This window comes from Haliotis cracherodii, unplaced genomic scaffold, assembly GCF_022045235.1.
Source record: "Haliotis cracherodii isolate W230 unplaced genomic scaffold, xgHalCrac1.p SCAF_21, whole genome shotgun sequence".
Taxonomy (NCBI): Eukaryota; Metazoa; Mollusca; class Gastropoda; order Lepetellida; family Haliotidae; genus Haliotis; species Haliotis cracherodii.
Window position 1 is genome coordinate 9,305,169 of NW_027266277.1, and position 14,674 is coordinate 9,319,842.

General features: G+C 41.3%; 2 protein-coding genes across 2 annotated transcripts in view; one reads left to right on the forward strand and one right to left on the reverse strand.

Annotated features, from left to right (window-relative positions):
- Positions 1-7,407: 7,407 nt before the first annotated feature.
- The window catches only part of LOC139470755 (solute carrier family 35 member E2A-like), a 31,039-nt gene continuing 23,772 nt past the window's right edge, over positions 7,408-14,674 (reverse strand). Inside the window, exon 7 of the mRNA XM_071253039.1 lies at positions 7,408-14,323. Within this exon, the coding sequence (XP_071109140.1) occupies positions 14,116-14,323 (208 nt within the window). The 3' untranslated portion in view covers positions 7,408-14,115. The remainder of the gene's footprint in view (positions 14,324-14,674) is intronic.
- Positions 9,623-10,036, forward strand: LOC139471064 (uncharacterized). The gene has a single exon (XM_071253367.1). The coding sequence runs from the start codon at positions 9,623-9,625 to the stop codon at positions 10,034-10,036; it is 414 nt and encodes a 137-aa protein (XP_071109468.1).

Sequence of the window (14,674 nt, forward strand, 5' to 3'; positions counted from 1 at the left end):
ACCCAAAGCACATTGTTTTACTGAAAATAACACAGAGCTTATCAATAGGCTAACTATGAAACTATAGTTATAGTCCATTATGATCATGTTATGTTTTTGAGTGACTTTCCCTGTGCAACTCTGAAATGTTTCAACAGGTAGAAAAATACTATCACCCTGACTGGGGCTGGGAGTGGCAGTGGGTGGGGACACCTCTCACCCTGACTGGGGCTGGGAGTGGCAGTGGGTGGGGGAACTCTCACCCTGACTGGGGCTGGGAGTGACAGTGTGTGGGGGACCTCTCAGCCTCACTGGGGGTGGGTGGGGGAACTCTCACCCTGACTGGGGCTGGGAGTGACAGTGGATGGGGGAACTCTCAGCCTCACTGGGGTTGGGAGTGGCTGTGGATGGGGGAACTCTCAGCCTGACTAGGGGTGGGAGAGGCAGTGGGTGGGGGAACTCTCAGCCTCACTGGGGGTGGGAGAGGCAGTGGGTGGGGCACCTCTCAGCATCACTGGGGGTGGCAGTGGCAGTGGGTGGGGGAACTCTCAGCCTCACTGGGGGTGGGAGAGGCAGTGGGTGGGGGACCTCTCAGCCTCACTGGGGGTGGGAGAGGCAGTGGGTGGGGGAACTCTCAGCCTCACTGGGGGTGGGAGAGGCAGTTGGTGGGGAAAGTCAGCCTCACTGGGGGTGGGAGTTGCAGTGGGTGGGGGAACTCTCAGCCTCACTGGGGGTGGGAAAGGCAGTTGGTGGGGGAACTCTCAGCCTCACTGGGGGTGGGAGTGGCAGTGGGTGGGGGGCCTCTCAGCCTCACTGGGGGTGGGAATGGCGGTGGGTGGGGGGCCTCTCAGCCTCACTGGGGGTGGGAGTGGCAGTGGGTGGGGGAACTCTCACCCTGACTGGGGGTGGGAGTGGCGGTGTGTGGGGTAACTCTCACCCTGACTGGGGGTGGGTGGAGTAACTCTCACCCTGACTGGGGGTGGGAGTGGCGGTGGGTGGGGGGCCTCTCACCCTGACTGGGGGTGGGAGTGGCGGTAGGTGGGGTAACTCTCACCCTGACTGGGGGTGGGTGGAGTAACTCTCACCCTGACTGGGGGTGGGAGTGGCGGTAGGTGGGGGAACTCTCAGCCTCACTGGGGGTGGGAGTGGCAGTGGGTTGGGTAACTCTCACCCTCATGAAGGGGGTAACCTGATTGGAGGATAACCTTCACCCTGACTTGGGTTTGCAGAGACCCTACGAGCTGCAGGGCGGTTCCTTGGGCAAATAACAATGACAAAAACAAAACTAAACAAACTGCCAGCCCCCTTGCCTTCCAAACTCCATGTATTTGCAAGGGTGTTAGGGACACTCTATTTATCCCTATTTTGCCCTGGTTTTTACAGCTCACAAGATTCACTGGTTGAATCTCTTGTGTCTGCTCCCTGTCATCCTTGTTCAGCTGCTGCCACCGGCTCTGAGGCAGACAAGGTCTTGTGTTGTCATTGTGGTCCTGCCACTGCAGATGTGATGTGTTGACGTACGCCTCAGAACACCACATGATTGTTATTGAGAACAACCTAATGCAATAATTGTGTGCTCAATTTTTTCCTATATTTATAATGCTGTGTAGAGTTTTGAAGATATAGATATATTTAACTGGAGAAATAATCAGGGAAACTGAAGTTACTGAGACTACCTTGTGTGTGTTTGTTGACTTTGTTGTGGGATTGTTATTACATTACACACAGGTTCAGCCTGTTATGGCTTCAAATAGTGTCAGGGAAGGTGGGATCAGAAGCCACATGGCCACTGTGTGACAGCTTTGTCTCGAGTCTCATTATCCAGCTGATCCAGTAGTAGAGATGACATTCTTAGTTCTCTGGCACTCAGAGAAATATGATGACAGTTTTCTTTAATTTGACAAAACCCCTTTTCACACCGAGTTATCCCATCTGTTGCTGTAAAGACACAGATGGTTGCACACATGCATCTTGCCACAGGACAATCTAAGTTGTGAAATTTGGACCATGAAATATGGCAAGGGTATCCTACACTGATATTATTGAATGATATTATTTTTCAGTTACCATGGTTATTGTAAATACATGTGGTTTACTTCATAAATCAATCTTCCACAGTTGAAGATCTTCACTATGACAATGTATTCTGTTTTTGAGTATTCATGCACTTATGTTTTATTGCACCAAGTTTTTCTTTATTTGTATTCAACTTTGTCAACAGTGATACATATGCTTATGTTCTAATTTTGTTGATTGTCCTTAGAAGTCCTTTTCTGTAAGCTGTCAACAGGACCACTGTAAGCCCATTCTGATAGGGTCACAGTATTTGTTGGGTAGAACTGGCTACTGGTGTCAAATTTCATCCAAAGACATCCTTAGCATGTTAACAGCCTGTCTGAATAAACCGATATTCTTACATATTCCTATCTTGCCCAACAGAGTGCATGTTTTACTTGAGTGAGTATAAGTACTTCATAGGTATTACTTGTATGAAGTAGCTGATATGTGCTTGGACAGATTAAGTTTTTGTACTCTAGATTTGGTCATGGACGTGAAAGCTGACAATGGTAGGCTCCATGAGAAGAACTGCATTGCTTCTGACCACTTTTGGCTCATGCATGAAATTGTCTTGGCAGGAAAAATAACAAAATTTTAAACCATGTTGATGGTAGTCGTCTATTTTATGATAATCTACCTGATACCTAATAGGAAAATCTTAGTCATGTTCTAACTAATACACTCACAGCATCTAAATGCAGAAACGTATTGTTTGACTCTGGTAACACAACAGTTGTCTATCAATGCTGCTGCAAGCCATACAACAGTTATTCATGTATTTGCTGACACATGTAGTTTCCACACTGTAAATGTGGGTGTAGTAGTAGAATTTTATCCATATCTTTCTGTCTGTAAGTTGCTCTTTCTAAATGCTTTGCCTTGTGTTATATATTGTCAGTGTCGGGTTTTTTCTGTTGGCTCACACACTCTGTTTGGTTTGGTTTTTAGCTCACCTGACTGAAAGTTGGTCATCTAGCCAGTTGTCCTTCTGCTATGTTATGATTTTCATCCTCTACAACTACGAGATGAAACAGTGCATGAAGGATCCCATCTATGGGGTCTCTTAAAAGTGCACACAGAATTCCGATTTCACAAATGGCTGCCCTGTCAGGTATATTGGCAATGTCGGTTTGGGCCACGACACAGCCATTTCTGCATCTATCATTGTGAAATTTGAAATGACGCGAGTATGTGTTTTTTTAGAACATATAATACATTTTTGGGCATAGTTTTATTTTTTGTCCAGTTACGACCTTTGACTTTCATTGCAGCCATGTTTAGAAAACCATAAATGGCTATTAATTGGCCATCTTTTTAAAAAAATATGTTGAAATTTGACATCGATGTAGTTGGTAGTGGGGCCTGACAAATATGTTCAATTTTTCGCAATTTCATGAATTTTGACATTGATTCAACCATTTGAGTTGGTGCCACCAAACTGAAGACGCACTAAAGATGCTTGCACCAAAATAAGGTTGAAGTGTAATAAAACTGTTACTTAATAAGTCAGGTGAGCTGCAGGGCCTGGAGGCTCTATTTTGTTGAATCTATATTGAAGGTTTTACACAACAGGTATAGATGCCAAAACTGCATTTGTGAGCCGGAATAAAGCTTTGTTGTGATGCCAATCAAGAACAATTCCATGTTAAACTGTAGCTAAAGAACATATTTTCTAGGTATAATAGGAAAGTATTTTTTACCCTTCTACATATTTGTGTGTGAAAAGAGGAAAATAATTCCATCCTTTTGTGACAAGACACGTAATGCAACTGTTGCCTTTCTTGTTATTGATCAAATATAGAACACTATATATATATATATACTCACTGCCAAAAGAAACACGAATACCATGGATGTTGAGATATTAGATTGGTTCGATGCACAAACGAACATACTGTTATGTCTTCTTGATACTTTGGTACATACTTTTCTATATGTTTCTATGGTTCACATGTCTTTTGGTGTTGAGTATATGTATGTTAAGGATATGTAGGTTGTTTGGAAAGAGGCATTTTATGAATTAAAGTTTACATCAAAAGGAACAGCTGAGAGTATACACCAGAAGACCTTACACTCTCAGTATTCTTTATATCAATATAATTATATAAGTGTTGAAAAAAAATAAAGCATTATTGATGACTAGTTGAAAGATTTCCTTTATCAACCTTGATAGTAAGGGTTCATATAACACTAAGGCTGAGCAACATGAGTGGGAAGCCTACTGGCTTCTAGTTGTCACCTCTCTAGTGCAGAAGGAACAGTTGCAATATGTCCATACTGAATAATTGCCTTAACAGAACAAAATACATGTATAAAATGTTCTTGAACTTGTTCAAGTAGATGTGTCAGTAGGCTTATTCCACTCCTAGGAACATCATGTGCATGTGTTTTGTTGCCTGTTTGTGGTTTTCTGTTTCAGCTGTGTGAAACACATGCTAAGAATGTACTGTACAAGGCTTGTTGGTGTCGGCCATGTTTGGAGAGTTGTTGCTTCGTGTACAAACTTGAGCCCAGAGAGCACCAAGCCTATGAAGTGCATGTTGGGTCACTTTGATGTGTTAACATATATTGTCATGCACATATATTGTGGTAGCATATCTATAAAATTATGCAAGACATAATGTAAAACTCCCTGAAATACTTGAATGAGGTTATTCTGTTCTGATTTCTGAATAAGCGCATTTGTTTACAAACAAGAGAAGTCTGATCAGGTGATATGCAAATTATCCTGTGGCTGTGGTGTTATGCTAAGTCACCACTGCACCAGAGTGTGAACAAATGAGTGGAACTCTAGAAGGACTACTTGTCCCCAAAACTAGTTATGTTGCTTAAATCATAAGTCAGAATTGATCTGTGGATTTAACACATGATGCCTATCTACTGCATGCACAAGGGAACTAAAGGTCACTAAAACATGTGGTGTCTTCTGCATGTATCGTTATGACATTTCATGTGCAGCAAGGGGCGGTCGGGTAGCCTAGTGGTTAAAGCGTTTGCTCGTCACGCCAAAGACCCGGGTTCGATTCCCGACATGGGTACAATGTGTGAAGCCCATTTCTGGTGTCCCCCGCCGTGATATTGCTGGAATATTGCTAAAAGCGGCGTAAAACCATACTCACTCACTCACTCATGTGCAGCAAGCTGGTGGTTTTTGAAATCAAATAATACATTTTTGGCACATATTTTGATATTTGATCCAGGTCGCACCTTTGATTGACTGCAACCATGTTTACAAACCCATTAATAACTAAAAATCGGCCATTTTTTTTTTTTAAAAAGTATTGAAATTTGGTATAGTATGTGTGGTCAATTTGTAGCCTTGATTCAACCTTTGTAGCATAACAGATGGTTTCAATAGTTCAAATGTAAAAATGCTGTCATGGGCAATGAATATTGAAGTAGGTGCAACATCTTTGACCCTACCACACACTAGCCAATACAATTGGAGAGCCAAGAAAAAAGTAGGTCCTTTGCATATGGTTGTCATGGAAACCAAACTTAACTGTTGATAGGATGGTCCAGGCAAAGTTCCACCATTATACACCTTTTTATAAAGGATATACAAGTGAATCAAGTCCAAGCAGGCCCAAACTGTCCTCATACAGCAGGCCAGCATTTTTTTACCAGTGTGTCACTTACCCCTTGGCTGGGCAAAGCCAAAACAGCCATTGCTTGGGCTCCCAAAGTAACTTTGCCTGCTGGGTACCAAGTAGGATGAGATGGAAATGTGAACGCATACATTTACAGGGCAGTGTGGATTGGATATTCCCTTGTCAGCTGATAATGCAAATAACATGTACACTTGTCCATTGAACAGGGTATTTAATGTAAGTTATTCTTATATTTAGTTAAATTGAATGGTCACATTTTGGTATTTCAATGAAATGGCAGCTTGCATGCAGGATACCGGGCAACATGCTTAAGTTTCATAGAAATGCTAGGTATTTTCTGCAAGTAGTTGGCAATAGTTGACTTCCTCGAGCGGTGCAGTGTGCTCAACAAATGGTGACATGCCCACTTGGTATAGGAGAAGTGTATTATATTGTATATACTGTATATAACCAACTGGACTGTGTCAATCTAAATATATACTGGTGCAGCTTACAAAGGACAGAATAAATATTTTTCTTGTGCATCTGTGTATTTTCTTATCTGACTTGTGATCATGACTCACAGATGCTTCAGCTGTGGTGAGGTGAGGTGAAATTGGGTTTAACTTCGCTTCGTTTAACAGACTGATGCCAATTTATAGTGCTAGCCCACCAAGATACCAACCCGCAGTTTAACATGAATACCCCACCCAGACACAGTATACTGACTCAATATGAGCCATATCCCAGCTATGTGACGGCAGTCTGTAAATAATCAAGTCTGAACCAGACAACCCAGTGATTGACATCATGAGGATCATTACACGAAATTGGGATACGATGACATGCATCAACCAAGTCAGCGAGCCTGACCACACGATCCCATTAGTCGCCTCGTACAACAAGCATGTCCAAGATTATTGCACTTATATGGTGGTGTGTGCGCACTACAGGCGGCCATACTCTTTTCATCTATAAGCAGGTGGCGCCAGGCAGTATATCGAGTTACCTTGACCGTGTGTTACTTCCCCCACAAAAACTTCTGGTTAGGAACCAGTCATTGATACGACCATCTCAACAGGAGGGTCAAATGAAGATTTTGACCTTCATCTGACCATTTTCTTAAAACACAATGTTACCTGCAAAAACATCCTCTCCTTTGAAAATGTCAGAAGGTGAATTCAAACATTTCATTTCCAAGAACCACAAGGCACAGAAAGCTGAAACGGTTAATAACTACAAGATTCAAGTTGAGACAATCTTCCAAAACAAGTTTTTCTCCTGTCTCAGAATCTATTGAACCATATATGCTTTAACTCATATATGCTTTGTCTTCACATAACATGAATGAGGTTAGAGTCATAAATTCAACAAAATTAAATTCAGTTACTAATTATGCAGAAAATATTTGAATATCAAGTACAAGGCTTTTATTGCATGCCAACATCCAATATGATTGAGGTATTCTACAATGTCTTTCAATATGATTCAGGTGTGCTATGAGGGCTTTCAAAGGACAGTTTTCCAGCTAGAGTTATTGAAACTGTTACTCAATGTCTTGCTCAATCCCAGTATCCTATAATGATTGTTTTATCAACTATAGTGTCATTCAACCAACCAGAACACATTGACCTGAATCCCAGGCTGCCTTGCAACATAAGGCCAGACTGTCGAGAGAAACTCCACCAATGTTTAATGATCAGATTCATACTGATGATTTATGAGATCCTCCGTCATATATTTGACCTACATCTGCATGAAGTGAACCATAACACCAACAGAAAATAAATAAAATGTTTAATACTCTATTTTTTTGTACATAACTTTCATAATTTGACATGACATCCCACAATATACACACATATATGTATGTATATACATGTATATACACATAAACAATAATCTGTTATCCTGTGTAGTACAACTACAATACAATCTTATAATCAACAAACATCAGAAATGACCCTTGCAAACCATTAGGTCTGTTCATGACTTACCAAGAATGTCACAGCAGCCAATGCCATATACTTCAGTCCAGGGCTGTGTTACAATGGTGCCCTTTGAGGCTCCATACTGCCTCAGTCGGAGCCTTGCTTTTTCTCACTTATCAGCTGACACTTCAATACCTGCCTCATAGGGCGAGGACAGGTAACTCGGGTCCTTGGGTCAGGTGGGTACTGAGTAGGACCCGGGTACCCATAGAACTACCCGGATCCATGGTTAGTCACGTGATTTATTGTTTAATGACAAAAAATATCGAGAACTCCATGGTTACACTACAAGTAACTCATGTTTGTATTTCTTTCTGACTATCAACATATATCTTCTGACTTTCATATGATGAATAAAGACAAAGCTTCAGTCAACTTCAGTGTATGCATGACCAGATCATTTTATAGCGTATCTAAATACTATTTGCCAAGGCTCTGGTCAAGGAATTCCCAATTGGACATTTTGTATCCATCTCTTTAGACCTACAGTGGGTACCGGGTAGGTCAGGTAATGGAGTTGGGTACCCGGGTAGGGTCAGGCAAGATGTGCTTTCCATACTAAAGTGTTTGGATTGACAAGATTTCATTGTACATGCTGAAGAATTTTGTACAAGAATCATGTTAGCTTCAGCCACTTCCTCCACAGTCAGCTGTCCTTGCCACCACCCTGGGTTGCCAGGGCAACATCTACTGCACTGGTTCAAGCCATCCTTCAACATTATCGCAGACAGAAACAGGTGCAGGCCATTCCAACATATCAACAGTCAAGAAGGATGCTTGTTTCATACAATCTATGGACTTGGTAGCTTAAAAATTATGAAAATTAATCTTATCTTCTAAATAATTTGTTATTTTGTGCGAAATAAATTCTACAAAAAACAAACACAAACTATTTTTGTTCAGTAAGAACTTATGTTACTATTGTTAAACTGTTCTTTGCACCTATATGACCTGTGGTATTGTGACCTGGACTCACAACCCTGGGTAATAACAGGTCATCTGAACTTAGCTCTGAAATTTATCAATCTGATTTAGAATTTATCAATATGAGATTTAAAATGGTTTAATGCCACTCATCATAAGTGGATGAATAACATTTGTGCTTTAATCAGATCCTTCATACAAATTTTTCACAAGAAAATTAATTGCTTGACAAAAATACTGACCCAATCCCTAGGATTGGTTGCTGTTTATTCAAGTAAACTGTAAATATTTATAAAACAGAACTATTTGTAGAATGGAAAGCCTGGAACTTTTAGCTTTGTCACCGGTGGTTCACTTCCATTCTAGCAGGAACAACTGCACATCTGCCTGGCTAACTGGACAGGATCGTTACTGGTTCTTATAAGGTTTGGCAAATGCAGGTTTTTTAGGTCACCAACAGGTCCTGCAGGCAATTTCCCGGACAACAGAAAATATGAACACTTATTAATCACACTTAATCACCACATCAATTTGCCACCAGTCAGTCAGAAAAGTTCTCTAGTCCTGTAAAATACTTACTGGAATATGCCCAGTGGGCACTGGGCATATTCCAGTAAGTATGTTACATGACTAGACAGCATATTTATTGCACCCTGAAAGTGCACGAAGTATTAGCCTGTCATGTTACCTGCTCTATAGCTCACATGGAAAGAGCAATATGCCTGTTTTATGATGGAAATAACATCTGCCATTGTAACCCAATCCTCTCCCAACTAACAGATCAAAACCATTGATCTAAAGGAAGATAAACATAATTGCATTATTCATATTCACTTGCTGATATTTGAACGACAGCTTCGCATTCTGCACCCACAGACCAGAAAGCATTTCCACAGACTACAACCCATAGCCTTCTTTATTATTTCAATGCAGCATTAATTGTCATGTACATCGTACATGAGCCGACATCGTATTTGCACATGTGATGGGCTGTCAAAAGAGATATTTGTAAATTAATTTTAATTTGGAGTGATAAATAGACTTAAGTGTGATTGATGCACATTAAAAGCATGAAGCTATATGCTAAAGAAGGAAATGCAGCACAAAGAGAAGGAAATGCAGCACATAGTGATGGAAATGCAGCACACACAGATGGAAATGCAGCACATAGTGAAGGAAATGCAGCACATAGTGAAGGAAATGCAGCTCATAGAGATGGAAATGCAGCACATAGTGAAGGAAATGCAGCACATAGTGAAGGAAATGCAGCTCATAGAGATGGAAATGCAGCACAGAGACGGAAATGCAGCACATAGAGACGGAAATGCAGCACATAGTGAAGGAAATGCAGCTTATAGAGATGGAAATGCAGCACATAGTGAAGGAAATGCAGCACATAGTGAAGGAAATGCAGCACACAGAGACGGAAATGCAGCACATAGAGACGTAAATGCAGCACATAGAGACGTAAATGCAGCACATAGAGAAGGATAAGTTGCACATAGAGACGGATAAGGTGCACATTGTGTGAAAGGAATATTTGTTACATATATACAATGATTTATAACAATCATTTTGCTCCCCTGAAATTACAGAGAAAACTACAGGTTGTAGCATAATGTGGCAGTTACTGTGATTGAAACCTACACTTTACTAATCAGAACCAACTTTTACAGGGAGTAATCATCATAGGGGTACATCATAGCTTTATCCTACAATATCTGTTGATGTTGAATTCATCAATTTTACAAAGCTTAGATTTAGTTACTAACATGATCAACATTTCCTAAATCATAAGTCATTGAGAAAACACAAGCCTTTTCATGGTGAAACTATATGAAGACATCCAACTCATTTTGCTGTATGTACAACAATGAAGAAATGTTTGTTGTGCCCATCACAATACAAACAATTCTCAATTGATTTTTTATATTTCGGCATTTCTACAAATAAAATGAATATGGCACAAAATTGATATGTCTAAGAACCCATGCAAGCAATACTGGTCCCAAACATAAGCTGCTGCATACCCCCCTGGGCGGTGCCAGACAGACTACCCATTATACACACACACACATAAACATATACATACTTCTGTGTATGAAAGCTGAACAAGCCATATTCCTACCACTATTGCACACATTCACAAGGCTCCCCATCTCTGACTTCTAGATAGCAAAGCAGCTTGATTGAACTCCATGATTTACATATGTACATAATGATTCTGTCACAAACGCAATGAACAATCACACTGCCGCTGTCATTCCCTGCCAGCTGAATAAGGGCATATCAGTTAGCATATTGTCAAGTCAAATCTGAAACACCGACCATTTCACATTCTGGGCGAAGGGCCTGGGACTGTGTATGAAAAGTAGGTATTTTTTCAGCTGCAGCTGCAAAACCTGATAATTTTTACATAAGAACTATGAGCCTAAATATTTTTTTAAGGATAACACATTGCAACTATGCATGTTTTTGTGTGGCAGACAATGTATTACTTTTTAAACAGTCTGAAGCAAAATGGGGTTTTTTTCTGATAAAATCCCAGGCCGCAACCGCTCCGCCCTGACAAGAAACACAAATGGTCAGTCCCTGGAGAGTAAAAATACTTAACGCATCATACACTTCAACAGACCACAACTGAGGTAGATCAGCCATCTGACTGAGTGGTCCATATCAGACACAGGCATAGAGTTGCATGAGTGTTGCACTGAACAATATTTCAGTCAGCTTGATGTGGGATGAAAGCCAGACATGATGCAGGTCTAGACATATGCACTTTGGTGAAAACCTCAAGGCGCTGACAAACCAAGTAATATAAGCACGCCAAACCAATTTGAACCAACAATAATTTATTTCTGGCATACCTATGGGTGAGTCACAGCATGTTAGCGAAATGTGGGAGAAAAGCCTGAAGTGATGCATGTCTCAGACGTTTACTACTTTGGTGAAACCCAGTAGCGCGGGTATGGTGCTGACAAACCTCAAAGCATAATTTGGATGAACTTGGATTTAAAACCACAATCATAGGTTTCTGGAGTGTCCAAGGGATGCAACACTGCATACCTAAAGGACACAATGCTGCACAGCGACACACGAGACATTGGATGAACTACGTCAGACGTCAGGCAGATGGAGTGAACCACTGACAGACTGATGGAGTGAACCACTGACAGGCTGATGGAGTGAACCACTGACAGGCTGATGGAGTGAACCACTGACAGACTGATGGAGTGAACCACTGACAGGCTGATGGAGTGAATCACTGACAGGCTGATGGAGTGAACCACTGACAGGCTGACGGAGTGAACCACTGACAGACTGATGGAGTGAACCACTGACAGACTGATGGAGTGAACCACTGACAGACTGATGGAGTGAACCACTGACAGACTGACGGAGTGAACCACTGACAGACTGATGGAGTGAACCACTGACAGACTGATGGAGTGAACCACTGACAGACTGATGGAATGAACCACTGACAGACTGATGGAGTGAACCCCTGACAGACTGATGGAGTGAACCACTGACAGACTGATGGAGTGAACCACTCACAGACTGATGCGGTGAACCACTGACAGACTGATAGAGTGAACCACTGACAGACTAATGGAGTGAACCACTGACAGACTGATGGAATGAACCACTGACAGACTGATGGAGTGAACCCCTGACAGACTGATGGAGTGAACCCCTGACAGACTGATGCGGTGAACCACTGACAGATTGATGGAGTGAACCACTGACAAGCTGATGGAATGAACCACTGACACACTGATTGAGTGAACCACTGGCAGATTGATGGAGTAAATCACTGACAGACTGATGGAATGAACCACTGACATCAGCCTCATTGATGTTGATTTAATCAGATTTGACATTGTATACTAACGGAAAAGCACCCACCTTCCCCCTTACATTTTTACTATGGTAATTACTAGACAGGGGAGGAAAGGGTGTCAGTGATAGTACAGCTACCTGGGAACTGGCCCTTCCTGTGAGGAGCTTGACCCTAGTGATCATATGGGAGTCATCACCTTCACACAAACACACACACCCCACAGCTATGTTCTTTGTAAAGGTCATCACCTTCACACAAACACACACACCCCACAGCTATGTTCTTTGTAAAGGCCATCACCTTCACATAAACACACACACCCCACAGCTATGTTCTTTGTAAAGGCCATCACCTTCACACAAACACACACACCCCACAGCTATGTTCTTTGTAAAGGCCATCACCTTCACACAAACACACACACCCTTCAGCTATGTTCTTTGTAAAGGTCATCACCTTCACACAAACACACACACCCCCACAGCTATGTCCTTTGTAAAGGCCATCACCTTCACACACACCCCACAGCTATGTTCTTTGTAAAGGTCATCACCTTCACACAAACACACACACACCCCACAGCTATGTTCTTTGTAAAGGTCATCACCTTCACGCCCCCACAGCTATGTTCTTTGTAAAGGTCACCACCTTCACCTTTAACCACCCACCCACAGCCATGGAAAATGAATATGTCAAGATGAAACTGCCTTCATGTACACAATATATGAGAGTAACAATTACTAAGAGATGATCCTATTTACAAATACAGTAAAAAATACTACTTATCCATAAAATCAAAGGTTTCTAAGCGTTTTGTAACACAAAGTTCATGAAGATTGTGAAGCCAGCATGAGAACTGCTATGGACATGCAGGCTCCACGCTACTGACCAACAGAAGAAGTTGCATGAACCGTATGCCATGCAGATACCCTGCAAACTTCATTTATTTACAATAAGAATTCAATACAAGGAAATAAATGCAACTGTTATACTAAAAATAGTAATGGTAAAAAAAAGTCTTTGTTGCTATTGACATGGCAGCAGAACATATTTCTTGATGACATAATTTAAAGAGACACATCATACAAACTCTGAGAGAGAGTGGTACAATAAATACCCTGATCATTCGTAAAACACATTCCACAAATTACATACCAAGATGGACAAGTATGTTTAAGCTTCTGTTTGTAATATTCAAACCAGAAACGCACAGAAAACAATTATTTCAATCCTATTGTTGGGTTCTTTGGGATTTGAATTGTTTAATGACTATGGCAGACAAGAAAGACCACAGTTGAATAGTCTTGAATCTTGAATCTTGACAAATTATCTTACAAAACCTGCTGTTAATCTATTCTAGACTTGAACTAAAAAGCATATTCAATATATTTCTGAAACCTAAACTTAATCATTGGACAGTCTTTTCATGTTGATATGAGTTTTAAGGCATCAGTTACTTCCACTAATCGAGGCAGGAGGCTGTGTCAGAGCACCCTCCATCAGGCCTATATCAAATGGCTGTAAAACCTTTAAAACAAGTAACCAAACACTTGGTGCTTGCCGCCAGTAAGCTAAATTCAGCAACAATGTTTCACAATGTTTTGATCCCTGTGTGGAAATCCTCAGTTTTCCATGCATGAAACAACACATCAGCGTTTCCTCATCAACACTGTCTCCTTGGTGACTGATGTGGAATGAATGAGGCGTGGAGTCTAGCCAGCTACTAACATCAAACTTCCTTGGTCACTGGTTCAGGTGTCCGTGAATACTGGGCTATGTGTTCTCGTCTGTTGGAGTCATACTCTTTGGCTTTAGTGTAGAACAGCACACCCACTGTAACAGTGATGGTCCCTACACCACTGAGGATAGTTACCGGGTTACCGAACGTTATCACAGATAACCAGATCAGGAATGCTCTCTTCACTGTATTCGCGACACTGAAACCAAACATTTGCTATTACAAAAGTTGTCTTCACACAGAAACTCAAACCAATTACATTGTTAATCTCAGAATAAATGGTTTAAACATATACTCACACGCAAAAGAAACACAAGTCGAGTATGCAGTATACATGTTATTTATTTTCAACAGTAAAGACAAGAAATACTAATAGGGCAAGATTGACAAAATTTGACTGAAGACAGTTTAATGGATTAAAAGGCAGATGACATAAATGTTAAGGGCTTACACAGTTTTGGGTCAATACCCAAAATGTCAGTCAATACCTGGTGTGACCACCACTAGCATTGAAAACACTGCAGGTGAAAATGAACAGCATTTCTTGGAT

Excerpts from the sequence above, each read along its gene's own strand:
- LOC139471064 (XM_071253367.1), top strand. The coding sequence starts at position 9,623 with ATGCTAAAGAAGGAAATGCAGCACAAAGAGAAGGAAATGCAGCACATA.